Consider the following 17,326-nt stretch of genomic DNA (forward strand, 5'->3'; position numbering starts at 1 on the left):
CCCCCTCACCCGCTGGTCTCTCCCATTCTCTCCCGCCCCCGTCCGCTGCAGCGCCTGTATTTCCACGTCCCACCTGCTCTCCATCTCTCCACTCTCCATACCCTCTCCCAAGGTGGCTTCACTAGATCGTGCTGAGAGGTTTTCTACGAATGAAGTGACTTGTCTTTATTCAGTACTGTGGAACGTGGAAGGAATGGACAAGGCAGTGTAGCTGCGAAGCTTTAGTCACTGCAGTCTCTGCGACGCTACAGAGGGGGTTGTGTGCAGGGCTTACTTCGCGCCGGAGGGCCTGCACTACAACATGGCGCGCGTGCCCGCGGCGGGTACCGACTTCTCGACGCGCACCTACTCCTACGACGACGTGGAGAACGACACCAGCCTGGAGCACTTCAGCCTCGCCGACGAGGACCTGCTCTACAAGGTACGTCACGTGTGCCACCAGAACTTGAACAACGAACACGTTTATGAGAAGAGGCATGCAGTGTACACAGTCTTTATTATTCACCAACTAGAACAGTGGTTCCCAACTTGGGGGTAATTACCCCGTGAAGGTGTAACGTAATTTTTAGGGGGGTAAAATAAAAGAGTTCAATTGTGTTTTGGCCAGGAAACCAAATTATTTTTAAAAGATCATTACTCATATTCCTCATCTTCCTCACACAGGCCACTCACAACATCCAAACTTTGCGGTTTGTAGAACGCATCTACGGCAGTAGAACTGGGAGACATACATCAGAAACGCTTAAATATCTCATTAAAGTTCCTTCTCTGTGTTTCAGGTCGTTCCCAGACGAGACCAGAAATTGTTTCAATATTTATTTCACAATTGCAAAACCCTACGCGTGTGTAAGTGAATTTAACTGAAACAGAATTAATTGTGATACAGGCGTACTCTTGTGACCAAATGCTGGAATTACGAGGGTCGGTCAAAAAGTAATGCCTTCCATTTTTTTTCTACTTAAAGAAATTAAGTTAAGTGAAAAATTTGAATTTGGCGCCATTCCTCAAACCTTCTTCTGCAATCCACTGCAGTAGTAACTTTCTGTGTCAACAGGTGGCAGCACAGCAGAAGTTTGTAAGATGGCCGACATCGATGTTCGTTTGAGACAGCGTTGTGTGATTGAATTCTTGAATGCAGAAGGTGAAACGCCCATACGCATTCATGAAAGACTGAATAAGGTGTATGGTGTTGTGACAGTGGATGTCAGCACTGTTAGACGATGGGTTCGTCGTTGTAAGGAAGCTGAAGGGCAAACACCGTTGACTGACGAAAAGCGGAGCGGCAGGCCGGTGAGTGCAGTGACTCCACACAACATTCAGCAAGTTGATGACATCATTCGTGGTGACCGTCGGGTGACTGCAGATGAAGTGTGTCGCATTATTTCTCTTAGTAAAGGCAGTGTGATCACGATTATTAAACAATTGGGGTACTCAAAAGTTTGTGCACGGTGGGTTCCAAGAATGTTAACCGATCAGAATAAAGAGGCAAGGAAAACAATAGCCTCCCAACACTTGCAGCGCTTCCGTTTGGAGGGAGATGAGTTTCTGAAAAAAATTGTGACCGGGGACGAAACATGGGTGCATTTTTTTGAACCCGAATCAAAGAGGCAGTCAATGGAGTGGCGTCACACAAGCTCGCCGAGGAAGAAAAAATTCAAAACTGTGCGATCGGCAGGGAAAGTTATGGCAACAGTTTTCTGGGATACAGAGGGTGTGATTCTGGTTGATTTTTTGGAGCAGGGATGCACAATAAATTCTGTTCAATACGTCACAACCCTCAAAAAACTTAAAGCACGTCTTCAGTGAGTTCGCCCAACAAAATCAATGGCAGATGTTCTTCTTTTGCATGACAATGCAAGGCCACACACCAGTCGTCACACCTCTGACGAGATTGTCAAAATTGGATGGGAAGTTTTGCCTCATCCCCCATACAGCCCTGACCTGGCACCATCAGACTTCCATCTGTTCGGGCCACTAAAAGAAGCTCATCGTGGGATTCATTTTGAAGATGAGGAGGCCGTCAAAACATCCGTGCGTCAATGGCTTAGGAAGCAGAGCTGTGATTTTTACCGTGCTGGGATACATGCCCTTGTTCAAAGATGGACCAAAACTGTAGAGATGGGCGGAGATTACATTGAAAAATGGCAAAATGATCCTCAATGTTGTGGTTTTCAACCTATGTAATTGCATTTAAATTTCCTGACAATTAAACGTAGAAAAAAAAATAGGAGGCATTACTTTTTGACTGACCCTCGTAGTGTACTCAGTGCATTGATTAAAACTACGAAATACTGTGGCCCTAGCAGTGAATCTTAGGAGGGGACTTTGATTCAATTAATCTGTGGTTTATTACAAAAAGCATTACTATCGTAAAGCATCCAAAACAATCATGAAATTACTAAAGCTGCAATCACAGAATTAACCACGAGAACTGTAAAAGTTGGACTATCAGTTGACAAGGTCACTCGATGAGATCAGAACTGCTTAATAATTTATCTCAGCTTGATTATATAACAATTATAGTGACTGTGTGCAGAGAGAAATGGAGAAACCAACAAACGTGGACCGAGCGAGGTGGCGCAGTGGCTAGCACATTGGACTCGCATTCGGGAGGACGACGGTTCAATCCCGCGTCCGGCCATCCTGATTTAGGTTTTCCGTGATTCCCCGAAATCGCTCCAGGCAAATACCGGGATGGTTCCTTTGAAAGGGCATGGCCGACTTCCTTCCCCGTCCTTTCCTAATCCGATGAGACCGATGACCTCGCTGTTTGGTCTCTTCCCCTAAAAAACCCAACCCAACCAACAAACGTGGGACAAGGAAACCTATCATGAATCTGAACTTCATTTTCCTAAAATGACGGGCCTGAAAGCCATACTCACCATACTCTTCAGTTTAATACAGACGGTATGGTGACACCGTGTCTCGCTGCTCTTATGTTCGACACCAGGATTGCTCTCTGAAGAGCCGGATACTGGATCCCAGGCGGCTCCTCCAGTTGAGAGCGCAGCCTGCAGCCTGCAGTGTGTTCGGCACCGAGTCCAGGGAGGGAGTCTTTCTTTCCAAGTCAGTAAGGAACTGACTTGTCCCTTCTTCCCGCCTAGAAAATATCGACCAACAGTCCTCTCTAAGGTTAAGTAAGTCCGCCAATGGCATGACTGTTTCTTTAAAAAGATGTCAGTTTCTTTCCCTCTTTTCTAAAGAACGTGTTATGTCCTCTGGACATCACTTCTATCTCACGAATCAGTGCCGACTCAACCAACAGCTAGCCTCGCATTTCACGTCCTGGGAAAAGCTAACAAACTGTGCACGATGCTAGCCACGAACGCTGCGACATCTTCTGAATCTGCAGTATGTCAGAGCTACAGAACTGTTTTATCTGCTAAAATAATTTTTCTTAATATGGTCCGAGCGCCTACCTCCTGTTGGCAGCTTTCCATTGTCAGGAACGAATGCTTTAGCTAGACCAAGTGGACACGTAAAAAATGTAAATGTCGTGTGACTAGGGCCTCCCGTCGGGTAGACCGTTCGCCGGGTGCAAGTCTGTCGATTTGACGCCACTTCGGCGACTTGCGAGTCGATGGGGATGAAATGATGATGATTAGGACAACACAACACCCAGTCCCTGAGGGGAGAAAAACTCCGACCCAGCCGGGAATAGAACCTGGGCCCTTAGGATTGACATTCTGTCGCGCTGATCACTCACCTACTGCGGGCGGACAGTGGGTATGTAATAAATCAACACTCACACGAGTTGTTGAGGTGGATTTTCTCAAGACAACGCGAGAGCAGCAACGCCTGCCGGTCCCCTGCCCACAGTCCCGCAAAGCGGCTCGTTGCTTCTGCTCTCAATACGTCATGTGTCTCGTATCTCACTGTGCTCCTCGCTTCCAAAGCTCACCCAGAAAAACAACTGTCATAGCCAGCATCGTGTTAGGTGAAAGAATGTTAAAAAGAGGATCTGATATCACCATACACAATCACTGTAATCTTATCACTCCATATAAACTAACTCAATTCCCTCCTATCGCGTTACTAATTAAAAATAAATGAAAAGAGGTGAGTGAAATGGCTTGCCTCTTTTCACAGAAAATGAACTAATTGACAGCACAGCACAACAATAATTATAAGATTTCTACTACACAGTAGTAGGAATACGGTGTATTGCTGTAATTGTTGTCGTTATTAATAGAGGGAGCGGTAACCCACGAATCAATAGCATCCTGAAGTCTTCCAATTTCCTCTTGTTCAGAAGTAAGGAGTCCAGCAATCAAGTGATTTTCAAGCAGGAGTATAGTGCACCAATTTTAATTTGACTGATTTTAAATGGGAGATGCAGGGTGTTGGTGAAGCAAGCGCCACTAGGGAGTTGAGTGGTGCAGAGGAATCGTGTTTTGTAACGAATGTCTACCCTCAAAGTGTATAATTATGTTTCATTTCTGAGAAGAAATTGTTGGTAGCAGCCGGCCGTTGTGGCCGAGCGGTTCTAGGCGTTTCAGTCTGGAACCGCGCGAGGGCTACGGTCGCAGGTTCGAATCCTGCCTCGTGCATGGATGTGTGTGATGTCCTTAGGTTAGTTAGGTTTAAGTAGTTCTAAGTTCTACGGGACTGATGACCTCAGATGTTAAGTCCCATAGTGCTCAGAGGGTACTGAAAATTGCTTCATCACTCCATTAAAAAATAAACAGTAAAGTCTACCATTGTCACTGTTTCATTATTGTGTGATTTAATAAAACGCCTAGAACAACTAAATATCATTTAGATTTCACCATTTTGAAAACCGTTTTTCTTTATAAAGTTTAGTTAGAAGCTAATGTTATTGACGACGAGGGAAGGAGAGGTTAAAGGTTAATATCTGATTCCATTCGGCGGTAACAGCCTCAGAAAGACTGGGAACCTCTGTACTAGGACCAGCGGAAACTTCAGAAAATTCAATTTCTAACCAGGAATCTGTGTGGTTTATTAACATTATGACCACCCGTCCAGGGGAGAGCAGTGTCACCTGGCGAGGAATGAACGCTAGTCAGACACATACACAGTTCACGTAGTATCAGAGAGCGTGTTATCCGTGTGGAGACTGGGGAAGGCGCCCGAGGACAGATTGTGATGGCCTGGAGGCTCGGCATGTGCATTGCAGAAACTGCACGACTTGGGTGTTAGAGGAGTGAGTGGTAAGGGTCTTCAACACGTGGCGAAACAAGGTGAAATCACATCCAGGCGGCAGGCGTTGTGGGGTTGGGTGGCCAACTCTCATTTGTGATGTCGGATATTGTAGGCTGTGCAGACTGGTAAAACGGGACAAGCGGCAAACTGTGGCGGAACCAGTGTGCGATTTGCAGTGTGGGACGGGGGAGATTTCCCCCCCCCCCCCCCCCCCCCTCTGCATCAGACCAGCCCCCCTCTCTGGTTTTAGTTTATGCATCCCAACCTGGGATGTTTATTTCCCACGCATTGGAGTAAAACTTTACTTATAATTTATATTTGTGGAGCCGAACACTGAAAGTTTTTAATAATACTATTAATATGTTTCAGTTTTCTATCATCAGAATAAGTACAACTTTCGACAAATGTGCCTCTACTTTTTGAATTCCCCTCCTATATCTGTACCCGTATGTAGATGATTTTGTAAATAAGCTTTATCTATAATGTACTTTCTGATAGTGCATACGCGTCAATAGTGAGTTTCGGCATTAACATCTATTTATAAATAGCTGTTTAACCATGCGTAACGCCACGGTCCAAGCTAGTAACATATATAATTCTACTAACCCCCTAAGACATCCCCCCCCCCCCCCCCCCCCACTGGTAAAAGCACAAATCGCACCCTGGGCGGAACTAACATCAGACTTTAATGCTGGGCAGAGGGCAAGTGTGTCTGAACACTCCTAACAATGGCCCTCTGCAGCCAACGACCCATGCACGTGCCAATGTTAACACCGGCAACTACGACTGAAATGGGCACGTGGTCTTGGGCGCTGGACGCTGGCGCAGTGGCAGAGCGTTGCGTGGTCTGATGGATCCCGCTGGTGGGAGGGCGCAAATCCCTCGTCTTCCAGGGGAACAGCTCCTTGACACCTCTACTGTGGGACGGAGACAAACTAGCAGTGGTCTCACTATGCTCTGCGTAACATTCTCGTGGGCATCCAATGCTCCGTGGAGCTCGTGCAAGGTACCATGACGGCAAAGGAATATCGTACATTGATTGCAAACTACATATACTGCTTCATGACGATCATGTTTCCAGACGGCAGTGGAATTTTTCAGGAGTGTGAGGGTGGGTTCGAGGAACAGAGTGGTGAATTACAACTAATGTGCTGGCTCCCAACTGGCCAGATCTGAACACGATCCAACGTATCTGGCATGTGATTAGACGTGGCGTCAGAGTCTGTTTCTCCTCTCCGGAATTTACGGGAATTAGGTGACTTGTGTGTGCAGATGTGATACCAAATCCGTCCAGCTACTTACTAAGGCATCATTGCTTCCACGCGACGACGCGTCGCCGCTATCATCTGTGCCAAATGTGGAAATACGTGCTATTAGTAGGTTGTGATAATGTTCTGGCTGAGCAATGTACATCCTGTAACTATAAGAATGACAATGAATTTACCTGACCTACACGTGATGATAAACAGAGGACCGAAACTCTAAACCTAGCTTTCAAAAACTCATTTACGGCAGAGGACTGCAGCACCATTCCCCCTTTCAATTATCGAACAAACGCAAGAATGGCTGACATAGTGTTTAGTATATCTGGGATTGTAAAACAGTTAAGATCCTTAGACGCCAGGAAGGCATCTGTCCAGACGGTACCCCCGTAAGATTATATGTTGACTATGCTACAAATATAGCACCATTTTTATCCATCATCTATCAAAGATCATTAGAACAGCAGAAAGTTCCACGGTACTGGAAAAAGGCCCAGGTCATAGCAATCTATAAAAAGGGTAGAAAATCGGATGCACATAATTACCGGCCAATTTCACTGACGATTTGTTGTAGAATTATGGAACATATTTTGTGTTCAGATATAATGACCTTTCTAGACTCTGAGAAGCTCATCTGCAGAAACCAGCACGGTTTTAGGAAACAGCAGTCATGCGTGATGCAGCTGGCCCTCTTTGTGCATGATATACAACAGCCTCTAGACGCCGGCTCCCAGGTTGATGCCACTTTCGAAAGGCGTTCGACTCAGTTCCGCAGCCGGCCGGAGTGGCCGAGCGGTTCTAGGCGCTACAGTCTGGAACCGCGCGACCGCTGCGGTCGCAGGTTCGAATCCTGCCTCGGGCATGGATGTGTGTGTTGTCCTTAGGTTAGTTGGTTTAAATAGTTCTAAGTTCTAGGGGACTGATGACCACGTCAGTTAAGTCCCATAGTGCTCAGAGCCTCATTTTTTTTTTTTCAGTTCAGCACTGTGGCTTGCTCCAAAACGTGCGCGCTTGCGGTCTATCCGATGACGTATGCGGTTGCATAGAAACTTTTCTAACAGACAGAGAGCAGTACGTCGTCCTGAATGGCGTGACTTCAACAGAAACAAGCGTAACTTCAGGTGTGGCCCAGGGCAGCGTAATAGGTCCGCTGCTTTTTACGATTTACATAAACGATCTGTTTGATGGTACTGACAGCGACATTAGACTGTTTGCCGATGATGCGGTAGTCTACAGGAAAGTAGTATCACACAAAGGTTGTCAACAAATCAATGAGGCTTTGCAGAAAATAAATGCTTGGTGTATCTCTCAATATTAGTAAGTGTAACCTACTGCGTATAACAAGGCGAAAATCCCCATTAATGCACGAGTACAAAATAAATGCCCAGTCTTTGGAAGCGGTAACATACGTCAAGTATATGTGTGTGGCTATTCGAAATGATCTCAAATGGAATGATCAGATTGCACAAGTAAGGGGTAAGGTGAACTCTAGATTGCGGTTTATTGGTAGAAAAGCGATGCAGGATAGCTTACAATACGTTAGTTTGTCCAGTCTTAGAGTATTGTTCGTCGGTATGGGACCCTTACCAGTTGGGTGTAATTCAAGAGATTGAGAAGGTCCATAGAAGAGCTGCAAGATTCGTGACTGTTACATTTAGCCATCGCGAGAGCGTTAAAAATCTGATAGAAAGTTTGAAGTGGGCACACTTGCAGATAGACGGCGCGCTAAACGGAAGGGGCTGCTCACTAAATTCTGAAATCCGATCTTCACCGAGGATGTAGAGCATATATTATTACGACTAACTTTCAAATCGCGCAATGATAACCATTCAAAGATAAGGGAAATTAGAGCTCGTACTGAGGCGTTCAGACAGTCGTTTTTCCCTCTCGCGATCCGCGAGTGGAACAGAGGGGGGGGGGGGGGGGGAATATGACTTTGGCGCGAATTGTGCCCTCCGCCACACACCGCTTGTTGGCTAGCGGAGTATATATATAGATATGTAGATGTAGATGTAGACACATCTGAAGCTCAGTATCAAAGCACTTTGCGCCTTTGCTCCACCAGCTGCGTACCCTGACAGTGTGTGGTGCTTTTTGTCGACAGATTCCATACCTGCAGCACGCGCAGGACCTCAGAGGGGAGGAGCTGCTGCTGGTGGCGGCTGCCTGGAGCGCGCCCACCTGGATGAAGACCAACGGCAAGTTCAACGGCGAGGGCAAGTTGTTCAGAGAGTACTGGCAGCTGTGGGCCGACTACCTGCTCAGGTTAGTCACCTGCTGTTCATACCTTTTCTCTATCATCATCATTTCAGACTGATTATGCCTTTCAGCGTTCAGTCTAGAGCATAGTCCCCCTTATAAAATTCCTCCATGATCCCCTGTTCAGTGCTAACATTGGTGCCTCTTCTGATGTTAAGCCTATTACTTCAAAATCATTCTGAACCGAATCCAGGTACCTTCTCCTTGGTCTGCCCCGACTCCTCCTACCCTCTACTGCTGAACCCATGAGTCTCTTGGGTAACCTTGCTTCAACTATGCGTGTAACATGACCCCATCATCTAAGCTAGTTCGCCCTGACTGCTACATTTATAGAGTTCATTCCCAGTTTTTCTTTGATTTCCTCATTGTGGACATCCTTCTGTCTTGTTCCCATCTACTAGTACCTGCAATCATCCTAGCTACTTTCATATCCGTAACCTCAACCTTATTGATAAGGTAACCTGAATCCACCCACCTTTCGCTCCCATACAACAAAGTTGGTCGAAAGATTGAACGGTGCACAGATAACTTAGGCTTGGTACTGACTTCCTTCTTGCAGAAGAAAGTACATCGTAGCTGAGCGCTCACTGCATTAGCTTTGCTACACCTCGCTTCCAGTTCTTTCACTATGTTACCATCCTGTGAAAATATGCATCCTAAGTACTTGAAACCGTCCCCCTGTTCTAACTTTGTTCCTCCTATTTGGCACTCAATCCGTTTATATCTCTTTCCCACTGTCATTACTTTCGTTTTGGAGATCATAATCTTCATACCATAGTCCTTACATTTCTGGACTAGCTCTGAAATATTACTTTGCAAACTTTCAATCGAATCTGCCATCACAACTAAGTCATCCGCATATGCGAGACTGCTAATTTTGTGTTCACATATCTTAATCTCACCCAGCCAGTCTATTGTTTTCAACATATGATCCATAAATAATATGAACAACAGTGGAGACAGGTTGCAGCCTTGTCTTATCCCTGAAACTACCCTGAACCATGAACTCAATTTACCGTCAACTCTAACTGCTGCCTCACTGTCTATGTAAAGACCTTTAATTGCTTTCAAAAGTTTGCCTCCTATTCCATAATCTCGTAGAATAGACAATAATTTCCTCCTAGGAACCCGGTCATATGCCTTTTCTAGATCTATAAAGCATAGATACAATTCCCTGTTCCACTCGTAACACTTCTCCGTTATTTGCCGTAAACTAAAGATCTGGTCCTGACAACCTTTAACAGGCCTAAACCCACACTGATTTTCATCCAGTTTGCCCTCAACTAATACTCGCACTTTCCTTTCAACAATACCTGATAATATTTTACCCACAACGCTGATTAAAGAGATACCTCTGTAATTGTTACAATCTTTTCTGTTTCCATGTTTAAAGATTGGTGTGATTACTGCTTTCGTCCAGTCTGATGGAACCTGTCCCGACTCCCACGTCATTTCAATTATCCTGTGTAGCCATTTAAGACCTGACATTCCACTGTATTTGATGAGTTCCGACTTAATTTCATCCACCCCAGCCGCTTTATTGCACTGCAATCTATTGACCACTTTCTCCACTTCCTCAAATGTGATCCTATTTCTATCATCATTCCTATCCCATTGTGCATAGAAATCTGAAACCTTTTCTCTAACATTTATAAATACGTTGCAAACGCTGGAAACTTTTCATGGGGTACTCAGTTACGTCTGCGTTTAATGGAAGGTGCCAAATCGCTGTGACAGTTTGCAATTCATTCCACAGGTGCTGCATAGAGATATGGGCTCATGTTCATCTCCCACATCTACTTTTCATGTACGACGATCTTCTGGACACGTTTTGGGACGATACAATATTTAATGTCTGTTATTCAAAGATATTACAGAGCCGGAAAACAGTTAGTACACCCTTTCAGAGGTTCCCAATTCGGTCAAGATTTATTGTTGCAACAGTGCATATGGAATACATGAAATTATTACATTTAGAGATGACAGCACAAGCGGTTCTGGTGTAGTAGGTGTCGACCCATCGTGAACACCGATGTTAGTACTTGGTGAATCTCTCACAGGCGGAAACACCGGCTCTGATTCTAGCATCCAGCTGATCGTACAGATGACGAATACTGTACTGAGATACGTTATTTCACTGCTGCTCACGTGGTTTTATAAGAATTCTTGGTTGAATAGTTGGACGAGTCACTTCTCGTCCCGTCATATCTCAAACGTGCTCTATTGGACACAATTCCGGAGGCTGTGCTGGCCGGGAAAGTTCCTGCACAACTTGCAGAGCGCGTTGCCTGGTGAAACGTTGTTGTGATGCCCCGTGTAAGGAGGAGACAACTCGCCTTCATGTTGCACGAACCGACTTCTAGTTAGCGTCCCTCCAGAAATAAACTACTGGCCATTAAAACTGCTACACCACGAAGATAACGTGCTACAAACGCGAAATTTAACCGACAGGAAGAAGACGCTGTGATATGCAAATGATCAGCTTTTCAGAACATTCACACAAGGTTGGCGCCGGTGGCGACACCTACAACGTGCTGCCATGAGGAAAGTTTCCAACCGATTTCTCATACACAAACAGCAGTTGACCGGCGTTACCTGGTGAAACGTTGTTGTGAAGCCTCGTATAAGGAGGAGAAATGCGTACCATCACGTTTCCGACTTTGATAAAGGTCGGATTGTAGCCTATCGCGATTGCGGTTTATCGTATCGCGACGTTGCTGCTCGCGTTGGTCGAGATCCAATGGCTGTTAGCAGAATATGGAATCGGTGGGTTCAGGAGGGTAATACGGAACGCCGTGCTGGATCCCAATGGCCTCGTATCACTAGCAGTCGAGATGACAGGCATCTTATCCGCATGGCTGTAAGGGATCGTGCAGCCACGTCTCGTTCCCTGAGTCAACAGATGGGGACGTTTGCAAGACAACTATCTGCACGAACAGTTCGACGACGTTTGCAGTAGCATGGACTATCAGCTCGGAGACCATGGCTGCAGTTATCCTTGACACTGCATCCCAGACAGGAGCGCCTGCGATGGTGTACTCAGCGACGAACCTGGGTGCACGAATGGCAAAACGTCATTTTTTTCTGATGAATCCGGGTTCTGTTTACAGCATCATGAAGGTCGTATCCGTGTTTGGCGACATCGCGGTGAACGCACATTGGAAGCGTGTATTCGTCATCGCCATACTGGCGTATCACCCTGCGTGATGGTATGGGGTGCCATTGGTTACACGTCTCGGTCACCTCTTGTTCGCATTGACGGCGCATTGGACAGTGGACGTTACATTTCAGATGTGTTACGACCCGTGGCTCTATCCTTAATTCGATTAAATGGTTCAAATGGCTCTCAGCACTATGGGACTCAACATCTGTGGTCATAAGTCCCCTAGAACTTAGAACTACTTAAACCTAACTAACCTAAGGACATCACACACATCCATGCCCGAGTCAGGATTCGAACCTGCGACCGTAGCAGTCGCGCGGTTCCTGACTGAGCAAATTAGGGACACTGTTGCTCCTGGGGTATCGGCGAGGACCATTCGCAATCGTCTCCATGAAGCTGGGCTACGGTCCCGCACACCGTTAGGCCGTCTTCCGCTCACGCCCCAACATCGTGCAGCCCGCCTCCAGTGGTGTCGCGACAGGCGTGAATGGAGGGACGAATGGAGACGTGTCGTCTTCAGCGATGAGAGTCGCTTCTGCCTTGGTGCCAATGATGGTCGTATGCGTGTTTGGCGCCGTGCAGGTGAGCGCCACAATCAGGACTGCATACGACCGAGGCACACAGGGCCAACACCCGGCATCATGGTGTGGGGAGCGATCTCCTACACTGGCCGTACACCACTGGTGATCGTCGAGGGGACACTGAATAGTGCACGGTACATCCAAACCGTCATCGAACCCATCGTTCTACCATTCCTAGACCGGCAAGGGAACTTGCTGTTCCAACAGGACAATGCACGTCCGCATGTATCCCGTGCCACCCAACGTGCTCTAGAAGGTGTAAGTCAACTACCCTGGCCAGCAAGATCTCCGGATCTGTCCCCCATTGAGCATGTTTGGGACTGGATGAAGCGTCGTCTCACGCGGTCTGCACGTCCAGCACGAACGCTGGTCCAACTGAGGCTCCAGGTGGAAATGGCATGGCAAGCCGTTCCACAGGACTACATCCAGCATCTCTACGATCGTCTCCATGGGAGAATAGCAGCCTGCATTGCTGCGAAAGGTGGATATACACTGTACTAGTGCCGACATTGTGCATGCTCTGTTGCCTGTGTCTATGTGCCTGTGGTTCTGTCAGTGTGATCATGTGATGTATCTGACCCCAGGAATGTGTCAATAAAGTTTCCCCTTCCTGGGACAATGAATTCACGGTGTTCTTATTTCAATTTCCAGGAGTGTATAATACTGCGTGAAGAGTTTGACAAAGCACCGAAAGACCTAAGTCGAAACAAGGCCCCGGGAGTAGACGATATTCCATCAAAACTACTGATAGCCTTGGGAGAGCCGACCATGACAATACTCTTCCATCTGGTAGTTGTTTTATACCTCTTATGAAGATGATGTGTCCACATCCACTATGAAGCCAGGAAGAAGCCTACTCTTGAAATTATGTATTAGTTCTGAGTAACGCGCTCATTTAAACTAAAACCCTGGCGTAAACGATTCCGTTCTTTGTAATCTCTTTCTCCTGTGCACTAAACAGAATACCCTACAATAATTTGAAGCACCCAGAAGGAGAGGAGAAAACCAAATGAAACTTCAAGTCTTGAGAAGGTATGTGACATTTCAGTATTACAAATTCGAACAAATTTTAAAAGGACTTGGCAGTCTGTACCCTCTTATCAGTATGACTTTGCACCCCGTCTCGCCTGGATGCACCCACTGATTCGGTTGGGAAGCTGGCCCACAACTATTGTAACTAGTTCTAAATATCCTGGGTACTGGCAAAAGGGACGGAATTGCGTCCGCTCTGGAGCTACATATGTTCTGTCGAGATCAGGCGTGGAGATCTTACTGGACAAACGATTACCTCAACATTACGGAGACACTCCATAGAGATATGCCATATGCGGAGGATGTGGAGGAACATTGTCACGCTGAAAAATGCCATCACGATACTGTCGCCCGAGAGGTAACACGTGCGGATGCAGGATGACCTTTACGTCCTGTTGTTCAGCCAGAGTTCTCTCGGTCACTACCAGCCGTTATCTGAAACAATACCTGATGGCTGTCAACACCAAGACACCAGGAGTAACGCTGCTGTGCCTCTCCAAAACATTGGAAGAATGCGACCTCTCCCCAGATCGCCACCATACTCTTTACTTGGTTACTTTACTTTACGCGATCAGGCCCAATGGACCGAGCGCTGCTTTGAGAGATTGTCTCCACTTCAGTCTGTCTTCGGCACCTTTCTGCCATCATTCCAGCAGTCCCACTCTCTGAAGGTCTTTGGATACGCAGTGACTCCCTCGGGTTCTAGGTCTTCCTACGGGCCTTCTTCCGGTTTGCTTGGTGCTGAGTACTGTTTTCGGCCATCGGTTGTCCCGCATTCGAGCAACATGCCCTGCCCACTGGAGTCGTGTCTTCATTATAGCCAATATGTTCGGCTCTTTGTAAATATCATACAACTCTATATTGTGACGAATCCTCCATTTTTCACTCTCATTATCGTGAACTTATCCAAAAATCTTCGGAAGAACTTTCCTTTCAAATACCATCAGTCTGTTCAGATCTTGCTTGGTTATACTCCAGGTGGCGCATCCAAATGGTACTACTGGCTGTAGGAGTGTTTTGTAGATGTTTATTTTGAAATGTCTTGACAGACTTCTGATTTTGAGGACAGCATTAAGGCCGTGATAACAGCGATTACCCGCCTGTAGTCTTGCCTGTATTTCCATTTTACTGGATGGTTCGTCTCTGAATATTGCGCCCAGATATTTGAACTCCCTGACTTGAGTCGCCACCAAACTCACCGAGAATAATTATCCAGTGTAGTGCGAGCCCGCGATTCAACGCTGTACATAATGCAGCGCCATTCATCAGTAGTCTATGATTCCCCATCACGACACCACTCCAAACGCAGCCGTTTGCGCTGTGGACTTAACAGCAGCCGCACACTATAAGGTAGCGCTCTCGTCCGGCTGCCAGCCGATGTGGCCGAGCGGTTCTAGGCGCTTCAGTCTGGAACCGCGACGGTCGAAGGTTCGAATCCTGCCTCGGACATGGATGTGTGTGATGTCCTTAGGTTAGTTAGGTTTAAGTAGTTCTAGGTTCTAGGGGACGGATAAGCTCAGATGTTAAGTCCCATAGTGCTCAGAGCCATTTAAACCATTTTCTAGTCAGGCTGCTGTTAGTCTCTGACCAATTGTGCGGGACGACAGAGAGCCCGTTACCTGCGTTCGGATGACAGGCGCAGGTTTGCAGGAGTTACAATGTGCTTGATGCACGATACAGCGATCCTACCTTGGTGGTGGTCAGACGTGATCGACCGGAGTCTTGATGCTAGTATGCCTGTCCTCACGTTCCTTGCAGTCCAACATCCGACCACTGTCATATCCGAATGCCCTACAAATCTGGATGCTGCACAGTTCGATCAGCCGGCAAAACAGAAACAGTTCAGACGCTTTCAGATGCTGATAACATTGTCTCGTAGGAGTAAGTGACGTCTTCGTGTCCTTCGTAGTGATTACTGAACTTCTGACGCTGTCCTCCCAGTTCAGACACTGAGCGCACAAAAGTCAGGGGATACCTCGTAATGTCGTGTCAGATCTCCTTTTGCCGGGCTTTGCGTAGTAGCTCGAGGTGGCATGGAATAAACGAGTCGTTGGAAGTCCCCCGGAGAAAAACTGAGCCATAATGTCTCTCCAGCCGTCCATAACTGCGAAAGTGTGCCGGTGAAGGATGTTGTGCATGAACCGACCTCTCGATAAAGTCCCCATAAACGTTCTATGGGATTCAAGTTCAAAATGTTCAAATGTATGTGAATTTCTAAGGGACCAGACTGCTGAGGTCATCGGTCTCTAGACTTACACACTACTTTAACTTATGCTAAGAACAACACACACACACCCGTGTCCGAAGGAGCACTCGAACCTCCGGCGGGAGGGGGTCGTGTAATAGGTGACATGGCGCCCTAAACCGCGCGGCCACTCTGCTCGACGATGGGATTCATGTCCGGCGATCTGGTTGGCCAAATCATTAGCTCGCATTTGAATCTTCTATATTAAATATTTCACTTAAACTGCTGAGTGAAATTGAATGGAAGTGAACCTACTTTCTCTTTACGTATTCTTATCATGTCAACACTGAACCACAATATTCTAGCGCAACGCAATCTGACTGCTCGAAAAAATTACAACCTGACTTCAAATAATTAATTCAAAAGAATGGCCCTGACTGAAAAGAAATCTTAACAGTAACCTATACATTTCATTAAACACTTACCTCACAAAAATCATCATTACACGAACTACTGCAATACAGCGAACGTCAACATTGCCAGCTAAATAAAAGATTCTAACTACTAAAGCCTCTAACTACTAATAGGCATGTGGTTAGCAAAGGAAAGATTTTGTTGCAAACCAAATAATGTATTTTTAGCTTAAGGGGCTCCGGAAAGGCTCAAAATCATGAAAAATTCAATTTTTACTTTTTTGCGTTTTCTGAATCTGCAGACTATTACCTTTTAATAGATATATAATTTATTCAATTCCGAAGACTACAACTATTTTTAAATTTTTTTGAAATGTGTTCTACATGGGCGTGATCCACTGTGGCGCTGTTAAACTGCTGTCAAGTGGTGTTATTATTAACGTCCGTGTTCATCAGGTACATTTTAGTGATGTGAGATAAAGTATGTGTTGTGGCTAACCTGTGATGGTTCAATATATATCGCTGGTGTGATTGTGGATTGTTTCATGTTTATTTACTCTGTCGTTATCTCGAAAATATTCGTAATTAATTCTGTTTCTTGAGTCTCTGTTTTGTTGAAGTATAATAATGAGTAAAAGTAAAGTTATTAGAACTCCTCTGAAGGCTTTTAAGAAAAGGAGAAATGTTGGAAAGCCAAAGGTATTTAGAAATATGGGAATGAAGATAGGTTCTAACATGGTACGAGCGATGCTTGCTTTAGACAAGGAACGCCTTCGGGCTGCAGACAGGGCTGTAAAGAGTCTAGAAATACAAGCAAGAGTAAACAGGAGGAGGAACAAGAGGAAGCTGGAGGAGGAGTTTGCAGAGGATGAAGATAATCCATCCTATGGACCTGGAATGCACTAAAAAGTTAATCCAATCTTTGTCGCTCGATTCCCAAAACTTTTATTTTCTCATACTAATTACATGTTTTCTAAGGATCTTCCAAACATATTTGTTTCAAACTTTCAGTAAATGTTACACAGTACCTTCTGCATAATTTAACACAGCCTTTTTCCAAAAAAACTGTATATTTTTGAATATATAAATAAAAAATTGCAAAAAAATGTTGTGAATTTTCATTACAATTGAAAAAAAATCATCTTTAATAACTGAACTAAAATTTTGTAAAATCCCTGTGTTAAGTTGTAGCCCATATTCCAATAAATAATCTGTAAAAAGTTCAACTTCCTACCTCAAATACTTTGTGAGGAAAGATGTAATTTATA

The 17,326-nt window shown here is 45.7% G+C and overlaps 1 protein-coding gene across 2 annotated transcripts in view; it reads left to right on the forward strand.

Moving 5' to 3' along the window:
• The window catches only part of LOC126195604 (lysosomal acid glucosylceramidase-like), a 149,290-nt gene that overhangs the window by 58,423 nt on the left and 73,541 nt on the right, over positions 1-17,326 (forward strand). For both annotated transcript variants that reach the window (XM_049934232.1, XM_049934239.1), the window contains exons 4-5: positions 268-421; positions 8,530-8,690. In XM_049934232.1, the coding sequence (XP_049790189.1) occupies positions 268-421; positions 8,530-8,690 (315 nt within the window). The remainder of the gene's footprint in view (positions 1-267; positions 422-8,529; positions 8,691-17,326) is intronic.

This window comes from Schistocerca nitens, chromosome 1 (genome assembly GCF_023898315.1).
Source record: "Schistocerca nitens isolate TAMUIC-IGC-003100 chromosome 1, iqSchNite1.1, whole genome shotgun sequence".
Classification (NCBI taxonomy): Eukaryota; Metazoa; Arthropoda; class Insecta; order Orthoptera; family Acrididae; genus Schistocerca; species Schistocerca nitens.